The sequence below is a fragment of the Phalaenopsis equestris genome, unplaced genomic scaffold, assembly GCF_001263595.1.
Source record: "Phalaenopsis equestris unplaced genomic scaffold, ASM126359v1 Scaffold001029, whole genome shotgun sequence".
NCBI lineage: Eukaryota > Viridiplantae > Streptophyta > Magnoliopsida > Asparagales > Orchidaceae > Phalaenopsis > Phalaenopsis equestris.
The window spans coordinates 92,066-116,153 of NW_018165468.1; the positions used below are offsets into that span (position 1 = coordinate 92,066).

Below are 24,088 nucleotides of genomic sequence, written 5' to 3' on the forward strand. Positions count from 1 at the left end.
AAAATAAATTATGATAATTTTTCAACTCCGAACTTAATTTACTTTTCGATCTGGCCAATTAAACTGTTAAAATATGTTGTGAAACATATGATCCGGGAAATGGAGTATGAGTTCTACAACAGAGCGAGAATCACATTTGATTCCATTAAGGAGAACTTCGTTGATTGAATTAAGTCCAAATAAATAGGGAAATATACTTTGTTGGGTGTAGAATTGGAGAACATTTAGGATGACAGACTAAAATCCTCAATTCGGTCTTAGTGTTTAAAAATTAAAGTGAGAGTTAGCCTTCAGGTGAAAGGAAGTGGGAGTCAGTATCCTCCTAGCCTAGCCATGGATTTAGGGACTAGACCTGGGATTAGCCAATGATTTTCTATAGCACTGTATCAGGGTAGATAATTAAAACTGTTCATATTTGGCACAATACATATTTGAACCATTTATCTCTATCTCATTTTACCAAAACAATTTTACCAAAACCTCATTATAGTGGGAAAGATGTTTTTTCACATAAGAAATCTTTATCATATAAACATAGTTTAATAGTTTAAAAGATTAATAGTTTTTGTTTAAACTTTATATTTCAGTCTTGTTATTAGTTAAATAATTTATTTCTGATAATATATCAACATTCGAAATTAGTGACAGTAATTTCTTATTGACTTTCTGTGAATTTCCTACTAAATTTATCATTTCAAATTTAAACCTTCCCCGAGGGATCGATAATTGGGGTTTAACTAAAAAGTTTTTTATTACTTGATAACGATATGTATACTTGCGTAGAATCCCAACATAAATTGTTTAAATTTTTTATTCATAAAATATTGCATCAAGCTTTTGGCACCGCTGCATAGCGGAGTCAACTATACAATTTTTACACAACTATATTATCGTGGGATCAAGTTTTTGGCGCCGTTACCGGGGAAGGTAACGGTAAATTAAGTAAATTTGGTAAATTAGGAAATTTAGAAATAATTATATAAAAAATTGGAAAAAATTAAAAAAATCAAAAATTCAAAAATTCAAAAATCCAAAAAGAAAATATTTTTTTATTCAAGAATTATTTTTAAGAAATTTTTTTTTGCTTATTATATTTGTTTATGCAAAATATTAGATCTGAAGGTTTAGTCCCTTACGATTCAGTATTAGAGCATACTATTAAAAAAATTCAAAAAATAACAAAAAGGAATTAAAAATTTGAACAAAATTCCGAATAACTTAGATAATCAAATAAATGAAAATTGACAAAGACCTTTAAAAGATTATGCTAATCCAACAGTAGATGAACTTCACCTAATTATTCAAAATCCTGATGTTACTGCTAATTCATTTGAGTTTAAACCTGTTATTATCCAAATGGTACAAAATAATCAGTTTGGAGGAACGCCTACTAAAGATCCCAACTTACATCTTGCTAGTTTTCTTGAAATTTCTGCTACTTTTAAATAAGACAGAGTGTCTAATGATGTTGTTAGGCTTAGAATTTTTCCTTTTTCATTAAGGGATAAAGCTAAATCTTGGTTAAATTCATTAGCACCTGGATCTATCAGAACTTGGGGAGAACTATCACAAAAATTCTTAGCTAAATATTTTCCACCCTAAAAAACTGTAGTAGCTAGTATTCATGATTCTGATGCAATGTCTATTTTAGCATCTCAAATTGCTACTATTTCGAAAATGATTGATTAAATAGGAGTGAACTATTCTCAAATACCCCCAGTATTAGAGAAAAATTCACTATGACAGATCATTAATACTCAATTATCTTATGAAACTTTAAATACTATAAATAATCGAAATAACAATCTCTATTCTAACTTTTATAATCCTTGATGGAAAAATCACTCTAATTTTAATTGGAATAATTATAACAATTCGGTGAATTCCTCTGGAAATTTAAACAACCAAGAAAATCCTAGTTATCAACATTATTATCCTCCTGATTTAACTCTAATCCTAACCCACAAGTTAAGGAAAAGAAGTTGACGATGGAAAAAGTAATGTTAAACATGAGAAATCAAATACAGAATCAAGGGGCTGCTATTAGAAATATTGAAAATCAAATTGAACATATTGCTACTGCACTCAGTAACAGACCTTCTAGAATTCTTCTGAGCATGGTGGAAGTTAATCCAAAATATCAAAATAAAGAGCAAATTAAAGCTATTCAATTGCGAAGTGGAAAAGAAGTTGAAACAAGGATCCGAAGAGAAACTGAAGTTGATGAAGAGAATGAAGAAATAGAAAGAGACCAAAATGAAAATGAACAAACACAAGGTCCATTAGAAAAACTATTATCTCTGTTTCCTCAAAGACTAAAGCAGAAGAGCAAAGATAAATAATTTACAAAATTTTTGCAAATCCTTAAGAAGTTAACGATAAAAATTTCTTTTGTTGAAGCTTTGGAACAAATGCCAAGTTATTGGAAATTTATGAAGGATATATTAAACAAAAAAAGGAAGTTTACAGATCATGAGACCATTGCACTCAGTGAAGAGTGTAGTGCTATTATTCAGAAAAAGCTTCCTGAAAAATTAAAAGATCCTGATAGTTTTACTATATCTTGTGCTATTGGTGAAAAGTTTTTTGGAAAAGCTTTATGTGATTTAGTCGCGAGTATCAATCTTATGTCTTTATCGATCTTTAAACGTTTAGATTTGGAAGAGATTTTTCCTACTACTGCAACTCTTCAGTTAGTTGATTGATGAATAATTTATCCAAAAGGAGTTATAAAGGATGTATTAGTAAAAGTGGATAAATTTATTTTTCATGTAGACTTTATAGTATTGGATATGGAGGAAGATAAATAAATTCCTATTATTTTGGGGAGATCATTTCTTGCAATAGGGAGAGTTGTGATAGATGTGCAAAAAAGAGAATTAATAATGAGAGGTAATGATTAAGAAGTAACATTTAATATTGCAAAAGCTATGAAATATCCAGCAATACAAAAAGATAATGAATGTTTTAGGATAGAATAATGAGCAATTCAAGAATGAGTTTGAAGACAAATTAAAATAATGAGACTTTTTTGAAAACAAGGACGAAATAAAAGAAGATGATTTGGATTATATTCAGAGCAAATTTGAAACTTTAGACTTATTGAAAAATGATAAAACAAATATTATTCCTTCAAGTATTAAACCACCTGAACTTGAACTGAAAATATTACCTGCCCATTTAAAATATGTGATTTTAGGAGAATCATTTACATTGTCTGTTATTGTATCTTCTGAACTAACAGAAATTCAAGAATAAAAATTAATAGAGATGTTAAAAAAATATAAAAAAGCTTTTGGATGGACATTAACAGATATTAAGGAAATTAAATATTACCTGCCCATTTAAAATATGTGATTTTAGGAGAATCATTTACATTGTCTGTTATTGTATCTTCTGAACTAACAGAAATTCAAGAATAAAAATTAATAGAGATGTTAAAAAAATATAAAAAAGCTTTTGGATGGACATTAACAGATATTAAGGAAATTAAATCTTCTATTTGTATGCACAGAATTCTATTAGATGAACAATATTAACCTAAAGCTCATCCTCAGAGAAGACTAAACCCAATAATGAAAGATATTAAAAAAAAAATTTAAAATGGCTAAATGTTGAAATTATACATCTTATTTCAGACAGTGTTTAGGTAAGTCCAATTCACTGTGTTCCGAAGAAAGGAGGAATAACAGTTGAAGAAAATGAGAAAAATGAACTAATACCAAAAAGAGAAGTTACGAGTTGGCGAATTTGTATTGACTACAGAAAATTAAACTTGGCCACCAAAAAAGATCACTTTCCTTTACATTTTCTGGACCAAATGTTGCATAGATTAGTTGGGAACAAATATTATTGTTTTTTAGATGGATATACCGGTTATCACCAAATTATAATTGCTCGAGAGGATCAAAAAAAGACAATATTTACTAGCTCATATGGAACAATTGCTTTTTGTAGAATATCTTTTAGACTATGCAATGCACCTGCAACATTTCAAAGATGTATGATCTCAATCATTAGCAATTTTATTGAACATAGAATGAAAGTGTTTATGGATGATTTTTCGGTATTTGGAACTTCGTTTGAACTATGTTTAAATAATTTAGAAAAAATCCTGGAAGTATGTGAAAAAATCAACCTTACTAAATTGAAAAAATGTTAATTTATGGTTGCAGAAGGAATTGTACTTGGGCATAAAATTTTTGAAAATGATATGGAAGTAGATCCTGCAAAAATTCAAGTTATTGAAAAATTACCATCTCCAACTAATGTTAAAGGGGTAAGAAGCTTTTTAGGACATGCTGATTTCTACAGTTGTTACATAGAATTTTTTTCTAAAATAACTAAGTCATTATGTCAACTTTTAAAAAAGAACACGAAATTTACACACAAAATTTGATTTTAATGAGGAATGAATAAAAGCATTTGAATTTTTGAAAGAAAAAGTAATCACTACACCTATAATAGTTCCACTTGATTAGGAGAAACCATTTGAAATAATATGCAATGCTAATGGTTATGTTATTGGGGTGATGTTAGGACAAAGGCACAACAAAGTTTTTAAAGTAATATATTATGCTAGCAAAACTTTAAATGATCCTCAAATTAACTAAACTACTACTGAAAGAGAGTTACTCGTTATTGTTTATGTCTTTGATAAATTTAGACCTTACTTAATTAGAACTAAATATATAATGTATACAGACCATTCTGCTATTAAATACTTGATGCAAAAGAAGGATGTTAAACCAAAATTAATTATATTGATACTTCTATTGCAAAAGTTTGATTTTACCGTAGTTGATAAAAAGGGAAATGATAATCATATAATTAATCATTTGTTTTGGAATAGAAATAGAAATATTAACTAATTTTGCAAATGAAATTTTAGATAATTTCTCTGATGAACAATTATATAGTATTGATGAAATGAATGTATCATGGTATGTCGACATAGTAAATTATATTGTAAGTGTTATTTTATCACCTGATATCAAAAATCCACAATTAAGGAAATTTATACATGATTCAAAATTCTATTTTTGGGATGACACATATTTATATAAACAATGTAAAGATCTAATTATAAGAAGGTATGTGTCTTATGAGGAAACTCAACAGATAATTGAAATATATCATGATTATAAATTTGGAGGACATTTTGAATCAAATAGAACTGCATATAAGATTTTGCAAGTTGAATTTTGTTGGTCTACTCTTTTTAGATATGTTAAGAAAAATATTAAAACATGTGATCGATGTCAACGAGTAGGAAATATTTCTAGAAGAAATGAAATGTCTCTAAATTACACATTAGAAGTTGAAATTTTTTATGTGTGGGATTAGATTTTATGGGACCATTTATGCCTTCATTTGGGAATTTATATATATTGTTTGTTGTTGATTATATGTCTAAATGGACTGAAGCTATTGTTGTACCTAGATGTGATGCTCGGAGTGTTTCTAAATTTTTAATTAAAAATATTTTTACAAGATATGAAATGCCGAGAGTAATTATTACTGATGGAGGATCTGATTTTAGGCATAAGAGAATTGAAAATTTGATTAAGAAATATGATATTATGCATAGATTCTCTACTGTTTATTATCATCAGACAAGCGATCTAGCAGAGATATGAAATCGTGAAATTAAACGAATTTTAGAAAAAGCTGTAAATCCTTATAAATTGGATCGGTCTGCTAGATTAAATACTGCATTATGGGCATGCAGAACTGCTTATAAGACTCCCATAGGAATGTCCCCATATAGACCTATCTTTGGAAAAACATGTCACTTAACAGTAGAAATGGACCATAAAGCATTTTGGTCTATTAAGAAATTTAATTTTAATTTAAAGAATGCTGGTGAGAAGATTATTGCAACTCAATGAGCTTGATGAGATTAGAAATGAAGCATATGATAATGCAAAAAATCTATAAAGAGAAAATGAAAATATGACATGATCAAAAGATTATTCTTCAAAACAAGTTTGAACCTGGACAAGAAGTTTTATTGAATAATATAAGATTGAGATTATTTCCAGGAAAACTGAAATCCAAATGGTTAAAACAATTTAAAGTGATTAAAGTTTATCATTACTGAACTATTATGGAACTATTGTTATTAAGGATCCTAAATCTGGAAAGATATTTAAAGTTAATGGGCATCGATTGAAACATTATTATGAATGGCACGTACCACAATTTAAAGAAATTTTAATATTCAGTCAACCCAACTAATCAAATGGTATGTCGGACTGACGACGTTAAACCAAGCGATTTATGAGAGGCAACCCATACATATATATAAATATATATATCTATGTATTCATATTTTGTTGTATTCATATTTTGTTTGATAATATTTTGTTTGATAAGTGTTTATATATCAGTAGATAATAATCCTACACAATTTTATATATTATAAATTAAGACAAATATTGGTATTAGAGAAAATTTTAGAATCGAATTGATCGAAAAAATAAAGTCGCAATTTTTTGCCACTGGCACCGACAACGCCATCGAGAGCGCCGATAGCGCTGAGAACAGTTTTACGGTTTTTGACAGTTTTTGGCTGTCTTTGGCGGGATTTCGTTCTGTAATAACCGTCGGGAGGAGTTTTTAAAGTCCTAAAAACTACCTTGGATGACTGGAAACTTCCTATTTTCGAATTCCATGACCTTCAATTCCAGAAATACTTCCAGGTATAAAGTTTTCAATAGAAGAAAATTTACCAGTTTTGATGCACAAAAATTATACGACAAAGTTATTGTAAAGAAGTGACTTATTAAGGAGAGAGGCTTTGTCAATCACGGATTGATAAATCCAAGTTCTCCGATTGATAAAATCATTGTACAAAGGCGATAAGAAGTTCTATGCTACACTACCGTTGCAGTTGTTGTACCAGTAGTAAAGAAATTCTATGCAAACTTACATAGAATTACCCAAGGAGTTGTCTTCGTACAAGGTAAAGCCTTATTATTTACTCCTACGCGAATCAATGAGTTGTATATGATAGAAAACGTTTCAATCTGTCATTATACAAATTTCATATCTACGGAGATTTAATGTAAGATGTTTATAATTTTCTGACAGATGAAAGTGATATTTAGGAAATGTGAGATGAAGGAGATATTAGTTTCTCTGTTTCATTGCTTAATCCAATATCAAAGCAGTGACATTTATTCATTTCTACAAAATTACTCCCTACCATGAAAATTAGTAGAGTCACCACCAAAGAAAGTGTTATTTTGAATTATTGCATTCAGATGGAAAAATCCATTTATATAGAATCTATCATATTTAAATTTGTTATGAGTATTATTATGAATGGACCAATTTATGGACTTGGGCATCCTTCCAAAATTTTCCTACTTTGCAGTCAATCTCAAATTTCATATGAAAGTTGGGAAAAAATTTTATTATTACCTTGGGAGCCCATGATTCCTATTGATGATAGTTATGTTGGGAATGAGAATGAAGCATTAGATACTATCTTAGATCACTCATCACATATTTCAACCCCATTAATGCCACCAACAGTTGGAAGTTCACTTGCTGTAGAAAAAAAATTGAAGAAAATTGAAAGAGAACTTCAGAGTATTACGAATGCAATAGGAGATCTTAAATACCTTTTCGATCACCTAGATTGGAGGATGAAAGAAAATTTTGATCATACTGGAACATTTGAAGCAGAATTAGTTTGGATATTTAAGGAAAAAGGATGGATCGAAGAAAATTTGACTGATCAATTTCCGTACCGACCCTTCTACAACTTGTACGTTCATTACCAGTCGATGGGAGATATCAGAGGAGGAGAAAGCACTGAAGATGAGACAGCATAATTAAAGAATTTTGACACTCTATTAGTTTAAAAAACTTATGTACTTAATGTAATTGTGTGGATTTGATTTAGTTTGCTTTGCTTTAGAATTCTGAATTTTGATTGTGTGTATAGTTTTGGGTCAGCATTGTGGCTTGATTTTGACGCTGAATTATAATTTAGCTTGCTTTGAAGATATGAAAATCTGATTAGAAAAATATAATTGTAAAAAGTGCATTTTTTTGTTAATGTTTGTGAAAATGATTATTTGTGAAAATGTTTGATTGTGAATTATTATTAGATAAAACTTTGTGTTTAAAAATACTAAAAAAAAACTTTGAAGAAAATTAAAAGGAAATTGAAAAAATTAAAAAATGAATTTTAGGCCTTTAACTCCTTAAATGTGCGATTTTCACCGTAAACCTTTATTTTTACATGGGTGCCGACGGCGCCCTCGACCCGAGAACAGCCTTTAACTCCTTAAATTTGCGATTTTCATTGTAAACCTCCATTTTTACCCCTTGAGTCACCTTCAACCTCTGATTTTTGCACCTAGGGCTTGCATTTGCTTGGATTTAAGGCGATTTTAAGGCAAAAGAATTTTGGATTTCATCTTCTCTAGTTAAGAGTTACACTCTTTGAGTTAAAAAATCTTGATTTTCACCAAGGATTTATCTCATATTGCCTAGATCCGAAAATTTTGAAATTTTTTTGAGAGATTTTGAGAAAATCCTTGTGTGAAGAACTCTTATTTAGTGAATTTAAGTTTAAAGTGTTTTACATTGTGATTTTCAAAATTTTTTGGAATTTATTCAAATTTTTTTCGAATTTTCTCTAGATTTCCATGGCACCTAGAACGAGCAAAGGAAAAAAGAAAAGTTGATTATGATGAAAAAAAATTTGTTAGTTTTCGGGCTAGTGTTCGATTTAATAGTTTACTTGAGCATAAAAAAGTAATTCCGGATCGTGGTTTTAAAAATCCGGGAAAAATCGAGCAATTAATCAATGCTCGGCAGTGGGGAAATTTCTGTTATTTTACTGGGCTGTGGGAAAATTTCTTTTATTTTACTGCCGATGCGATTATTGGTGTAGTGATGAAATTTTATGTTAATTTTACTGAAGCTTCTGATGATTTTGTTTTTGTTCATGGAAAAATGGTGGAGTATTCTACTGTTTTCTCCAAGAAAAATTATTTAGTTTTATCAATTGGAAGATGTTTATAGTTGTCAGTATAAATCATTTTCTGGTACTAATGAGGTCTTAAATAAGGTTATTTCTTTTCTTACTGATGGAAGAGGGACCTGGAAAGTTAAAAATTGTGTTAAAGTAAATTTCCTCTTTCTATGTTTAATCTAGTATCTAAGGTCTGGCATTACTTTATTTCTAGAAGAATGATTCCTACAAATCATCATAGTGAAGTGATCAAGGATAAAGTCATCATGAACTTTTGTATTCAGTAGGTGATGAGGATAAATGTAAGCTATATTATCTATATGAACACTAGATCTATTGCTTTGGGAGAGACCACTGGTGGTTTGGCACACCCTGCACTTATTTTTACACTCTATGAACAGGTAGGAGTTGATTTTAGACCTGCAGAAGAGATGATTGAGTCTCTAAGACCTATTTGGTCTGTCAATATAAAGACATATGAATCTCATGTTGATTGGAGATCTGGGAGTAAGACCAGAGATATTCCTTCTACTTGGAGATATTTTAAGAATGGATCATAGATTGCAAAACATGGATGCCAGAAATGCTCACACTGATGATTTGATACGGCAAAATTTCGAATGAGATGCTGCTTATGATGATGCGTTGGTGAGATACTTAAAGAGTGATCATTCAGTTTAGTTTTCTACTCACCCTGTTTTTACTCCATATCAACGACAAAATTTGGATGTAGAAGAAGAAGATGATGATTGGTGATTTTTTCTTTTAGTTTATGTTTGAATGCACTTTATTATTTTGTTATTTGTTTTTGTTATATTATTGAGACTGTTTGTTAGATTGTGAGACTTGATTTTATAGTTATGTTGAGTTGTGAACTGTAGTTTGTAAAACAATTTTTATTCTGAAATTCAATTTAGTTATGTTGTTAGTTTCAGTATTTTGTTAAATGTATTGTAATTAACTCTTTCTCAACAGATTTTATATTTATTATATGCAATTTAATGTTTTAAGTCTTGTAGTCTTTTTATATTAGCACATGCAGTATTTCAGAATTAAAGTTTCAAAATCAGAACCTTCAACAGGTATGTCTTTTCTTTATGTATTTAATGTTTTCTTTCACCCTTTATTTTTCAGTTCTTAATGCTAAATCTTTTAAAAATTTAAATTTGGAAGGAAAAGAAAAAAAAAATTTTAAAAAGAAACTTAATTTTATTTGTCCTCACTTAGCTATATTTTCAAAAAAAAATTTAATTTAACATGACCTTTGGTATTAAGGGTTAACTTTATAAAACTATATTTATGTTTTTAAATATATAGTAGACTTAATTAAAACTTCAATAATAAGGGTTAATTTTAGAGATTAAGATATTTGGTATAAAAGAAAAATACTATGTTTTTCTATTTTAAGAAAGGAAAACTGTATTTTTGAAATAATAAAAATCTTAAAGGTTCATGTAAGAAGAAAAGAATTAAACTTTATGAAATCTTTAAGCTAATATAAATTTATCAAGTGAAGAAATGTAAAAAGTTTTTTACTAGAAGAAAAGAATAGTGAACTTCAAAATCATTAAAGACTATCCAGATTTAGTAATCCTCACACATAAAAAAAAAGAAAAGAGAAGAAAAGATGTGGGGAGAAGCTTGAGGAGATGTCTAATTAAAAATTAACTTCACTTGAATCAACTTAAAGAAGAAAATTTGACTACATTTTCTAAACTTTTATTTGAGTATTAGCTCATTTACTAGTAAAGTTTTATGAAGTACTTTTTCACATGAATACTTTAAGTGGCTTTAATATGACAATTTGCATTTTTTTCTTGAAAAGAATAGAGAATCAGAAATCTTGGACTTGATTACTGGATATTCTTACACCTTTAATATTAAATGGAGTTGTTTTGAATTTTTCTTAAGTTATGCTATTGTATTTACTAGACTAAGATATAAAAATCTAGAAGTTAAATTCTTTACCATGAGTCATATTTTTATATAGTGGAAGAGTTACTTGAGGACATGTAACATGTAAGTTTGAGGGATTTTGATACACAAAAAATATATACATTTTTAGACCCATATTTTATACTCATTTTTGGTGATATTACACTTTAATGGAAGGTATTTTTATGTTTTCTTGCATCTTGCAGGTTGTCAATTTTTAGGACTTGAAGCCAAAAAGATAGAATTTAGAGTCAAAATGGCATTTTTAAAAAAATGTTTAGTGCCAACAACACCAAGAGCAGTGCCGACGGCGCAGACCAATAGAATAGATGATGAATTTTACTCAATTTCAACGACGTCGTTTTATAGAGAGAAGCGAATTAAATTGCGAAACACTAGCGCTGACTGTGCTAGAATGGGCGTCGATGGCGCCAATGTTGGTTTAGCCCATGTTTCTATAAGATTTGACAAATTTATACGCTTTTCTAATAGTTTTTAGAGGCACCTATTGGAGAACCGACTCTAGGCTTTATTTGAGGCCAAAATTTAATGTTTTAAAATGACTCTTTTTGACATCTCATCGTCCCAATTCAACCTTCTATGCATCACACATTTTTCCATTTTTCATTCCATAGCCTTTAGAGTCCATTGTTCTTATAATTCAGAGCTTTGTGGTGAGATTAAGTGTGAATTCTTCTCTAAGAGTGTTGGAGAAGGAGGAAAGTGAGAGATTTCTTCTTCCTACATTTTCTAGAATAGACTACAAGGGATTTGCTTTGAGAAAGAGTTTCAAATAAGTGTTTCTTATTTATTAGTATTGTATGAACTTTCTTTTATATATGAAATTTGTGTTTTGTTATATCTTTCTCATAAAGTCTGAGTAGTTTACTTTATCTTTCTCCCTACTCTGAGATATGGTGAAATGAAGAGATAATATGGATGTGCCAATATTAAAATATAAAAAAAATTGTGATGATTTTTCAACTCCGAACTTAATTTATTTTTTGATCTGGCCAATTGAATTGTTAAAATATTTGTGAAACATATGATCCAAAAAATGGAGTATGAGTTCTACAAGAGAGTGAGGATCACATTTGATTACATGAAGGAGAATTTTGTTCATGGAATTAAGTGCAAATAAATAGGGAAATATACTTTGTTGCTGTAGAATTGGAGAATCTTTAGAGTGACAGACTAAAATCCTCAATTTGGTCTTAGTGTTTAAAAACTAAAGCGAGAGTTAGCCTTCACGTGAAGGGAAGTGGGAGCTCTGGAGTGGGAGTCAATATCCTCCTAACCTAGCCATGAATTTAGGGACCAAACCTGAGATTAACCAATGAATTTCTATAAGACTATATCAGGGTAGAGAATTAAACTTGCTCCTATTTGGCACAATACATATTTGAACCATTTATCTCATCTCATTTTACCAAAACCTCATTATAGTACGAAAGATGCTTTTCCACATAAGAAATCTTCGTCACATAAACATAGTTTAATAGTTTAGTAGTTACTGTTTAAACTTTGTATTTTAGTTTTGTTATTAGTTAAATAATTTAGTTCTGATAATATCTCAACATTCAAAATTAATGAAAGTAATTTCATTTTGACCTTCTATGAATTTCCTAGTAAATTTATCATTTCAAATTTAAACATTCCCCTTGGGATCAATATTTGGGGCTTAAATAGAAAGTCTTTTATTACTTGATAATGATACGTATACTTGTGTAGAATCCCAACATTATTTACTTAAATTTCTTATTAATAAAATATTGCATCATGCTTTTGGCACCATTGCATAGAGGAGTCAACTTTATAATTTTTACACAACTATATTCTCGAGATCATATTCGACAAAGCATTGATTTCATATATAAAAACAAGTTTACAAAATAAAAGAAATAAAAGACACAACTTATCTTACAATCCTTCTTAAGCAAACCCCTAGAAGTTCTCTCCAAGTCTTTCTCTATTTTACAAGCACACTCAATTCTCTCTTAGAAGTTTAATGAAGAATAAATCTCTCACCTTCCCTCTTCTCTTACAACCCCCCTAGAAGAAAATGCCTGTCATGCCACCCCCACTTTCTTGTAATTTTCTTCCCCCCTTCAACTCCTTGAAATATTCCTCTTTTATTTTGGGCTGCCTCTTTTCAAAAGGAATTCAAAATTCCCTCCAAAAGTCAAATCTTTTGAATTCAAAAGATTTGACTTTTGGAGGGAATTTATATATATATATATATATATATATATATATATATATTCACCCATCTGGTGTTGCATAAGAATTTCTTATCAACTTCAACTCCCAAGTGTAAATCCATGTAATAAATCATGTAAATTCTGTAAAAGAACTCATATTTACTTTAACATTTCTAAGAAGTGAATCTCAAATACTCCCGACTCCAATCATGAGATCTAGTTAATGGGAATGTGCAGATTGTTGGGGTGTTGCATTAAGAAAATTTAAGTATAGTTCAAGCTCATTATGTTTATCCATGAAATAACATAGTCTATTAGACTTTTATGCTCAACCAAGGGAAAAAAAATCAAGCTCCACATTAATAGCATCTCCAGCAAAAGAGATCTGCTACACCAAAGTCGCATGCATTCACAACCCAAAAAAAACTCCAGCAACACCGCAATCATGTGTGCCCTAATCATTTGCTACTTAGAACATCGCAACAAGCTAACTACAACAGAAATAGCATCTTCAAGTCACATGTAAGCATAATTTCTAGGCATATAGTTACCCAAAAAGTTCAAAAGACATTAGCAGAACTGCAATGAAAGTTCAATCTAGCAATGGTAAAACAGCCATAAAAGGGTAAATATTGTCTTGGTATCTATGGAAAATTAAATTGGTCAACTTAAGCATATTATGTCCAATATTCATTTAATCCCCTTTTGTTTGGACTGCGCCTATCATATTCAAAATGATGAGAACTAAGGAATTAAACTACCTGAAGAAGTCATAACCTGATTCAGCTAGATGTTTACTGATCATAGTATGCCCTTCCAACTTTCGCTTTTCATCAAGAAACCACTAAAAATGAGAAAGGAGAGAAAAAGGGGGGGACAAAGCCGATCAAAGTCTACAACATTGTGTGCAGAATCAAATACTCATAAGCTTTCATAACAGCCCAAACAAGCAATCAGTTGGAAACTTATTTTGGGCTCTATGAAATCTCAAGTCGTGAAGCAGCAAGTCGTACTTGGACAAGAGTCCCATCAGCCAAACTCAAGTGTGATGTTCGACCTCTGATTCTCGATGGTGAAACCGCCTTAACCCGAGAATACGAAAGATTATATTAATGTCGGTGCAGAAGTCCGTTCAGCCTATGCTCACTATTTAACGAAAGCTTTCAGTACAAGCTTGGTCAACCAACAGTCTTAACCAACCCCCAGGTCACATTGTTCTCCAAGGCGCATGTGGAAGGGAAATTAATCCAATTAGAAATTTAAATTAGCAAAGAAAAACCAGATTAGCACTTCATTGTTTAGTTTCCAATATTTTCCTTCCTGGGGAACGCCGTTTTATAACTTCATTCTACTGAAACCATCGTACGGCCATAAAAGGAAAAGACCGCGATAAAAATCAGAAAGCTCTATCACCACCAGGAAACAGAGACGATCGAATAATGAAAAACAGCTCAGCATTTTAAGAAGAAAATCTCAAATGCTCACAATATAACTAAACCCCAGTTTCAAAAAGGTCTCCCAGTAAACCAACATCACCATATGAAAAAATCTGAGGGAGAAACTGCATGGTAGAAGAGGCGGAAAGTCCTTGTTCACTCCATACGGCATTGAAAGAGAGCATCTTGCCTTATTAAGAAGGGTGTGAAAGAACTTACCTCCTGTGATCGCAACAACGCCTCGAACTTCCAAAAGAACGACCGAAAACAACAAGCCGATAAGCAGAGCCAACATTACAGAAGAGTCGAGGGACGGAAGAGAGAGAGAGAGAGAGAGAGAGAGAGAGAGAGAGAGAGAGAGAGAGAGAGAGAGAGAGAGAGAGAGAGAGAGAGAGAGAGAGAGAGAGAGAGAGAGAGAGAGAGAGAGAGAGAGAGAGAGAGAGAGAGAGAGGAGAGAGCGCGTGTTCATGTGATTCGGTCTGCTTTTGAGTATTGCTACTTGCGCGGGCAGGCAGCCATCCAGTCACTACATTAGCCGCATTTAGACCTACTTCGTCCCAGACATTCTCGGCGGCAGAGGCACCTGTCTATATTATGAGTATGTTATGAGTTTTTCCTTAAGAAAATATTATATCAGAAGTTTTGATGTGGTTTAATGTGGAGATGATAGTATTTAGATATTATTAATAGTATTGTGATGTTATTTTATTAAAATAATATCATAATACTATCAATAATGCCTCTAATAATATCATGGGCACATATTAATTTTATTATTACTTTTGTGTACATTGATAATAGTGTTATTCCTAGAAAAGATTTATGGCATTATCACTCCTCTTTAGTGGATCATATTTATGAACATTGAATTATTTTGGAAAAATTTAATTCCATTAAAAGACATAAAGAGAAAATTGGTTGTTCTTCTCATATTTCAGTAAACTTGTTGATTTTAATAACTTCATTTTTAATATTAGGCATATTGATTTTCTTTATAGTGGTCTTTCTTTTTGTTGATTCAAGCAACAAAGAAAAATCTATGAAGGAGTTCATTGGATAAAGCTTTTTACAACGATCTTTGGATGGAAACGTTCATTCTTCTTTTTTTTTTTTTGAAGATTTTGAAACATTTAACTTTTGTTCATTTCCAAATTGCTATTTATTTTCGTAATTCTTAAAAAAAAAATAATAATTTTATGCACAAAAATTATTGAAATTGTTGTCAAAACTTTACTTCTATTATGGATTATGTTTGGACTATAAAATTAATGGGAGATGATCTCTTTGCTCTCCTCAAGAAGTTGAAAAATATTGAAATTGATTTGAAAAGATATAGTTTGAATTCTAGTAATATCATTTCTAATAATGTTAATTTATTAAAAAATCGATAATATGTGGTTATATCTCAATTTGATAATAACCCGAATGACAATTCTATTTTAGAGGAAGCAGCACTTATTCAATCTCAATTAGCTAATGCTTTACATAACAAATATAAATGATTAAAATAAAGAGCCAAATGCTATTGCCTTTCTAAAGGCGTGGACAATTGTAAGTTTTGATAATAACCCGAATGACAATTCTATTTTAGAAGAAGCAGCACTTGTTCAAATTCAATTAGCTAATGATTTACATAACAAATATAAAATATTAAAATAAAGAGCCAAATGCTATTGCCTTTCTAAAGGCGAAGACAATTTTAAGTTTTTATATCAAAAAATCAAAATCAATAGTTGTAGCTATTTTATTAAGGAATTTTTTGTTAATAATTCTTATTGTAATACTAAAAAAGATATTTCTAGAGAGATTATTTCTAATTTTTATGAGGTTTCAATAGTCCTTTTCCTTAATTATGCTTATGACTCTAGTTTTTATTATGTCAATCATGTTTTAAATTATAATGGTTGTTTAGATCTTCTTAAGGATTTTTGAATGATGAGATTAAGAAAAAAATTTTCTCTATTAGGCTTAATAAGACCATTGTTTCTAATTGTTTTCGACAAAATTTTTTAAGGAAATTTGTGATATTACTAGAGCGCATTGTATTGTTGTTGCTAGTCTTAAGGATTTTTGAATGATGAGATTAAGAAAAAATTTTTCTCTATTAGGCTTAATAAGACCATTGTTTCTGATTGTTTTCGACAAAATTTTTTAAGAAAATTTGTGATATTACTAGAGTGCATTGTATTGTTGTTGCTAGTTTTTTTTTCGCCCCTCTAATCTTCATAAAAGAATTAATCATACTGCCATTATTGTCATTCGTAAGTGTAATTAGGTTCAATATTGTTGCTGATTTTAGACCTATATCACTTTGTCATGCGGTTTATAAGGTTTTTTCTAAGCTTACCATGAATAAACTTAAAATTTTACTTTCAATGATTTTCATCCAGCTCAAGCTGTTTTCATCAATGATTGTGATTTTGTTGACAATATTTATTTTGCCTATTGAATTCTTATTTGGCTTTGATTCTACTAATTTAGCAAATATTTTTTTTACTAAAGTTGATATTAAAAGTCTTTGATAAGTTTTTGTCAAATTATCATTGATAAAGTTGCAAGTATGGGTTTAACTAAGACTTTCATTTACAGTTTGTATTTCTAATCTTTACTTTTTTTATCACTAATAATGAAATGAATGGTTGATTTTTTTTCTTTCTTTGGTCTTATACATGGGTGTCCTCTTTCACCTTATATTTTTATCATTATGATGGATGCTTTTTATTGGCTTATGGTAGCTCGTCCTTTTAATTTTACTATTTCTAATCATATTCTTAATAGTTATAAGATCTCCCATCATATATATGTTGATTTATTTATCTGTAGTAAAGTTGATGTAATCTTATTAACAATCGCAATTGTATTCTCTATAATTTTTATAAATCTACAAATTTAAGAGATAATAAAGATAAATTTGTCATTTATTTTTTGAAATCAGCTAATTCTAGTTTACAAAACTACTTATGTCAAGTTAGTGGTTTCTCATTAAAACCTTTACAATGTTATTATTTAAGTGTTTCTATCGACTCTTTTAAGCTGTTGCAACTCACTGTTCTAAGTTATGGGATAAGTTACAACATTGGCTTTCTGGTTGGGAGCTAAGATTTTATTATTTGTTGGTATATTTCAACTATTAAAAAATACTATTTAGAGTTATTTATATCACTGGTTTTGTGCTATTAATATTCCTAAAATTTTAAGAAATAAAATATCTTCCTTGTGTCATAATTTTCTTTTTAATAATGATTCTAACTCTAAATTACATATTAATTTTTGCTTAACACTTATAAGCCTAAGATTTATGGCAGTCTTGGTTTGCCTAATTTAAATATGATTAATTTAATGTAAAAATCTAAATTATATGGAGACACTTTAATTCTTCTTCTCTTTTAGCGACTTGGTATTTTAATCATTATGGATCTTTTTAAATTAAACATAGGAGTGGCTTTTTTTAGAGGAATTTATCTCAAGTGGCTTCTAAAATTAGAAATTCTCTTCAATTTCAAATCACTTTTAAATGTATCTTCATTTCTATTTTGATCATTGATTGAATAATTTTTCTCTTTTTGAGAAGTTTGAAAATGTTCTTTTTATTTGATTTATTCTTTCATCTTTCATTATATTGAAAGAAGTTATTCTCAATAATAAATGGAAATTCTCATCTTGTAATATTCCTAATTTTTTTAATTATGTTTATTATATCCTTACTAAAAATAGTTAAATTATTATGTTTGGAATGGTTATGATAAATAAACTCATAAATGAATTTATAATCTAATTTTTCATAGCTCTTATATTATTGATTAGAATAATTATGTCTCATTTAAATGATATTCAATTAAATTTGTTATTGATATTGGGAGAACTTTACTTAATTGTTTTAAAACTAGTGAAATATTGAGTGCTAGAGGTATTATGATTTATAATTCTTGTGTTTAATGTTTCGATCATAATGAAACTTATAATCATATTATCTTTAGATGTAAATTTGGCCACTCCTTATTAAAGAGACATAATCCTTATGGAATTTTTTATATTTTAAGTGTAACTATGTTGAATATTCCTTCACAAGAGGAATCATTATCTTCTAATATTATTAAAAAAAATTGCTTGTTGATTATTCATGTTATAGCTTATTTTTTTAGAGAAAGTGGAATGCAAGAATTTTTTAAAAAAAAATTTTCTTCAGTTGATGTTATGGTATTTACTGTTCAGAAATCATTAAGTGGAAGAGTAGAAGAGTAGAATATGAAAGTTCAAAGAAGATTTTTTTTTTTTTGTATATTAAAGATCATTATAAGTTATGCTCGTACTATTTTCTTAAATTGTTATGTTTTTTTCTCTTTTTTTGGTTCAATATCAAGTTTGATTATTTATCTTAGCATCTCTTTATTAATGCTTTGATATTATATTAAACTCATGACTTTTGCGTGTTTTGGTGTTTTCCAACTAAAGTGTAATCATGTTTTTGAATATTTATGATCATTTTTATTTAAGATGTTCATAATACTTGGAAGGAGTTTGACTCGACCCACAATTAGGCAGATTTTTATATTCCAAAAGATGGTCAAAACCTTGACCCAATTTGTATTTAGCAGCTAATGTGCACAAATGAAATGTTACAAAGTTTAGAATAATAGTTTTCACACTAGGGGCACTACGCAAGTATATGTATCATTTCAAGTAATATAGAATTTTCTTTAAAAACCCAGTATCGATCCCTCATGGAAGCAGTAATTCTTTGTATAGACTTTTAGTGAAACTTTTACTTAAAACTGCATATATTATTCAAGAAAATATAATAGCAAGTTCAGGTGTAAAGTAAGCTACTAAATTCCTACTAGTTCTGTTTAAAATAAATGAAATGCAGAAATTCTAAATTATGCTAACTGTAAAAAAGAGCTATAATTATGAAAAGAATCTTTCCCTTGCAATTAGTTCATATTCTGTGTAGGAATCAAAATGTTTAAATGATGTATTGTGACAAATAGGAGCATACCTATTCTTTACCATTTTCTCGAGTGCATAAAGAACATTAGTTAATCTAAAGTAAGTTCTTGATTGTATGCTAGTGTTGAGTAAATTCTAGCTTGTCACTTTTGGATTACCCACTATGCCCTCTCTACAGGACCTACTAAGGACTCGGGTTCTAACTCTAGACCAATTTGGTAAAGGAACTAGCATGTCAACCTAAAAACACTAATTCTACGCCCATCAAAACTTATCTCCCTATCTATTTGCACTCTCCTTAGATTTTGGTTGCCCTCCTTTTAAGGTTAGTGTAGTACTCACTAGTTGGGTGAAATCATAGCCCTCCCAAGTCAATATATTTCACAATGGATTTTAACATTACATGAAGAACTAGAGAAAATATCAGAGTAAATGAAGAACCAGAGAAAATATCATCACAATTTTTGTAATAAAAAAAGTTCTAAACAAATAAAATCCTATACATAATTACATCTTATTGCAAGGAGAAAAAAAAAGAAAAACTACTCAGATTTCATGGGGATAACAAAATAAAGCATGATTTATATTAAAACTTAAGCTCAGAAAACAAAATTTAAAAAAAAATACAAATATTTATCGCAAACTCTTCCCCATGCAATCCTCTTAAGTTCTCTGACTTTCTTGACTCTAATAGACTCTTAAAACACCCACAAAACTCCAGCAATCACAAAAAATCACAACTCTCTCACTATGGTGGTCGCCCACTCTAATGGGGGTCAAATCTACTCTAAAATGACTCCACACACACACACACTTCTCATTTGGAATTCATCACAATATGTAAAGCTCTGAAAATCACCAAGGGTTGTTTCTAAAACCTCTTCAAAATTCATCCCAATTCATAAAATAAAAGGGGTAACCGTTTCTGGTGTTTAGGCCCCAATCTCGTCTAGACTCTTGTGCATAGGCATCAGAAGTGGTGCTTAGGCACCACTACTTCATGACTCAATTTGTATTCATTCACTACTTTCCCTAAAAACTCCATTTCATGTACCTGAAATCAAAACATGCAAAATATCTTTCATTAAAGTACAATATCATCAAAAATGAGCATGAAATGTACACATAAAATAGGTAACTTTAAGGCTTGTCAATTCCCCAAAACTTAAATATTATTTATCCTCAAGTAACTCTTTTATAATGTAAAAATATTATAACTTATGGTAGTGGGTTTCACTTAAAGGTTCCTAAAGTTTTTGTCCTAAAAATACGATAGTAAAACTTTTAAGAAAATTTTCAATAACTCAGGTTAGAACTAAATTATAAAAAAATTCGGCAATCAAGTTTAAAAATTTTGATTTTCTATTCATTTAAAAAAAAGCTGTAATATGTCATACTTTCGAATCTTAGAAGATATAAAAGAAAAGAATTATATGAGAACTCTACTAGTAAAGATACTAATACTTTTAGAATTATAATTAAGCTTAAAAATGCAAGTAAGATTCTTCTTTTAAGTTGATTCAAGTGAAGCTAATCTTTAATTAGGCATTAAAGCGCCCCTAGTGTGTCAAGTGAAGCTAATCTTTAATTAGGCATTAAAGCGCCTCTAGTGTGCCCGCCCCTAGTGTGTCTTGTTTTTCTGCATGTTTTATGTCAATTTAAATCTCCGATAACAGTGTCAAAAACTTGACCCAATAAGCTTTCAAAAATAGGGCCAAGAACTTGACCCAGTTTATATCAAGTAGTTAATGTGCAAAATTAAAATATTTATAAAATATATAAAATAATTCACACACTAGGGGTTCTACGCAAGTGCATATATTGCTTCAAGTAATATAAGACTTTCTTTAAAAACCATCTAAATAAGCTCCTAAAATTATAATGTAAGGTAATATTTTAAAACTACAAAAAAATAAAGTGTGAAGTTTGAATATTAAATAATAGGTGAATGCTAAATAAAATGTAGTTGAAAGACAAAGTTAACTAAACTAAATCATAAACTTTCAAAAGTAAATTTTCAAAAATTAAATCTAAGATGTTGTGACAAAAAGTTCAAATTTAAGAAAGCATATTTTCCCTTTACAATGAGTATATGGTTTGTGAAGAAATTAAAATTATTTGAAAACATATATTAAAACAATTTTGTGCTAAATAGGAGCAATCATATTCCTTACCCTCTTCCGAGTGTATAAAGAATATTGACTAATCTAGAGTTTGGTCACTAATTTTGTGGTTAGGCTGGGAGGATATTGGTTGCCACTCCAGAGCTCCCACTACTCCCTCACCTGAGGACTAACAATCTTGCATCAGTTTCCAATTAACTGGACCAAATTGGGGATTTTAATCTGTCACATTAAAATCTCCAATTCTGCATCCAACAAAGTATCTTTCCTCATTTATTTGCATGGATGACATCCTCTCCATGGATGACATCCTCTCCCATGCAATCAAATGTGATTCTCACTATGTTGTAGAAATCATAGCCTTTTTGGAACATTGTTAACCTTACTTTTGGTTGAGGTTTAGTTTTTCCTCTTAAGAGTCTAAGGTCTGACTTTCCTATTGACTATTCTTAGAAAACTAGACATGGAACTCTCACCATTAGAAATTTTACCCTCTTCTCTACTCAACTTGAAGTTCCACATATTGATCCTAACCTCTAGCACTTAGTAGGTGGGGTCACTATAAGGGAAACTCAAGATTAGTCACCCTTAGGGCTGCTGGACCTTGGGGTTGACCCTAGGTGTTGGTCTGGAGCTAGGGCACTCACTACACTCATCTACACTCACATTCACTCACAACCCTAAGCTCAAATTTCTAGCCCAGGTCCTCGATCTTTTTGGCATACTCATGTAGACGGTCCCTAAACCTACTAGCCCTAGGGCTATGGTTTGGCTAAGACCACTATATAGAGGACCCAAAATGGGGTTTCCATTGGTCCATGGCTTGTTGGTGGTGTTTGGTACTCCAACTCTACCAAAATACCCATCTTGACCTACCCAAATCCACCAAATTTGGCCAAATTACAAAAAATACCCCTCCATTGCCCAAAATTCCAAAAATTTCAAAAATTCTCATAAATCCATTTTTTTTTATTCTTTTTAATATTTACTCAATAAATTCCAAATATTCCTAATTTCATTTTTTTTAACTACTGCATGACCCAATTTGGTCAATTTGACCATCTTTAACCAAAACACCCAAATTTTCCTTTAGGAGCCCACAATTCCAACCAAATCCAAGCTTAATTGGCCCATGATTTGAGCCCAATTTTGGTATAGGTCAAACCCCCAATTTTGACCATATGATCTAATCTCATCAAATTGAACATATAGCCTAGTAAATTGACCCCAATTAATGTTGAAAAATCTTTATAACATTCTTAGACATCAAAATAAACCATCAATTGGCCTTGGTGAAGCCTCAAATCCATTTAATTTTGGCCTAAACCCAAAATTCCCAAATTTAGCCCCAAATTGGCTAAGTCCCCAAATTCCACCCAATTGGTTGCCTTAACCTCCAAATTGGCATCCAATTCATGTTGAAAACTCTTCACAGGGTCCTTATTGACCATTTAAAATAATAAATTTGTACTTAGCCCAAGGCTAACCCAATCTAGACCCAAGCTAGACCCAAGTTAGACCCAAGCTAGACCCAAGCCTAGCCCAACATGACCAAATTGACTAAAATTCAAAATTCACTCAAATTGACCCTTCAATTGAGCTCAAAACCAATTTTATTCTTCACCAAAGTTGTTTCATCAAGGGATATTATTTCCAAAAATTTATGTGCTTAAGATACCCTTACCAAAATTAGGTATTATTGCACTAAATTACTGTGACATATTCCCCTGGGTTCCCCGATCTCCTAGCAACCTCCCCCTGGCCGTCCAGCCAGCCTATTGGCCGAAAAAGCTCAAAACCGAGAGCCACCCCCATGGTACCTCACCCAAATCAAACCTAGAGGCCAGCTCAGCCAATCTCCACTGTGGTTTAGGGTCCAGAGAACTCACTATAAAAATTTCATAATATTTTGAGTTCATTTGATAACCTAAGTTGATTTTTAAAGATAAATAATATTTTTGGCACTAAATTGATTTTTAAAAAAATCTAAATATAACTCAAAAAATTATGAAACTTAGTTTTTTTAAGTTTTCTGTCACCAGGGGTATTTTCTAAAAAAAATGATATTTAAAATAAAAACTTGATTTTTAGCCTATTTTAAATATTTTAATAATTAAAAATCCCTAAAAATCACAAAAATAATAAAACTCATGGAAATGTTCAAAATGGCTTCTTAAGCACTTAGAAACAACTAGAATATTTTTCCTGATTTTATTCTTCCTGATTTTCTAAATAAAGAAATTGAATTTTAAAGCTTAAAAATGATTTTTTTATTAAAATAATTCCAATAAATCAAATAAAATTCTAAAAAATATAAAATTTTTCCCTCTGAGTTCTCTGACCTCAGGGAGACTTTTCAAAAATACTAAACTTTATTTTCTCCTTTTAAAATATTTATATTTAATAAATAACCCATAAATTAAAATATTGTGATAATTTAAATAAAATTCA

At 30.0% G+C, this 24,088-nt stretch overlaps 1 protein-coding gene across 1 annotated transcript in view; it reads right to left on the reverse strand.

The window, feature by feature from the left end:
- LOC110032797 (probable receptor-like protein kinase At1g49730) overlaps nucleotides 1-14,930 on the reverse strand; it is a gene marked incomplete at its 3' end in the record, with an annotated part of 106,327 nt that extends 91,397 nt beyond the window's left edge. Inside the window, exon 1 of the mRNA XM_020736552.1 lies at nucleotides 14,787-14,930. Within this exon, the coding sequence (XP_020592211.1) occupies nucleotides 14,787-14,862 (76 nt within the window). The remainder of the gene's footprint in view (nucleotides 1-14,786) is intronic.
- Nucleotides 14,931-24,088: the final 9,158 nt, after the last annotated feature.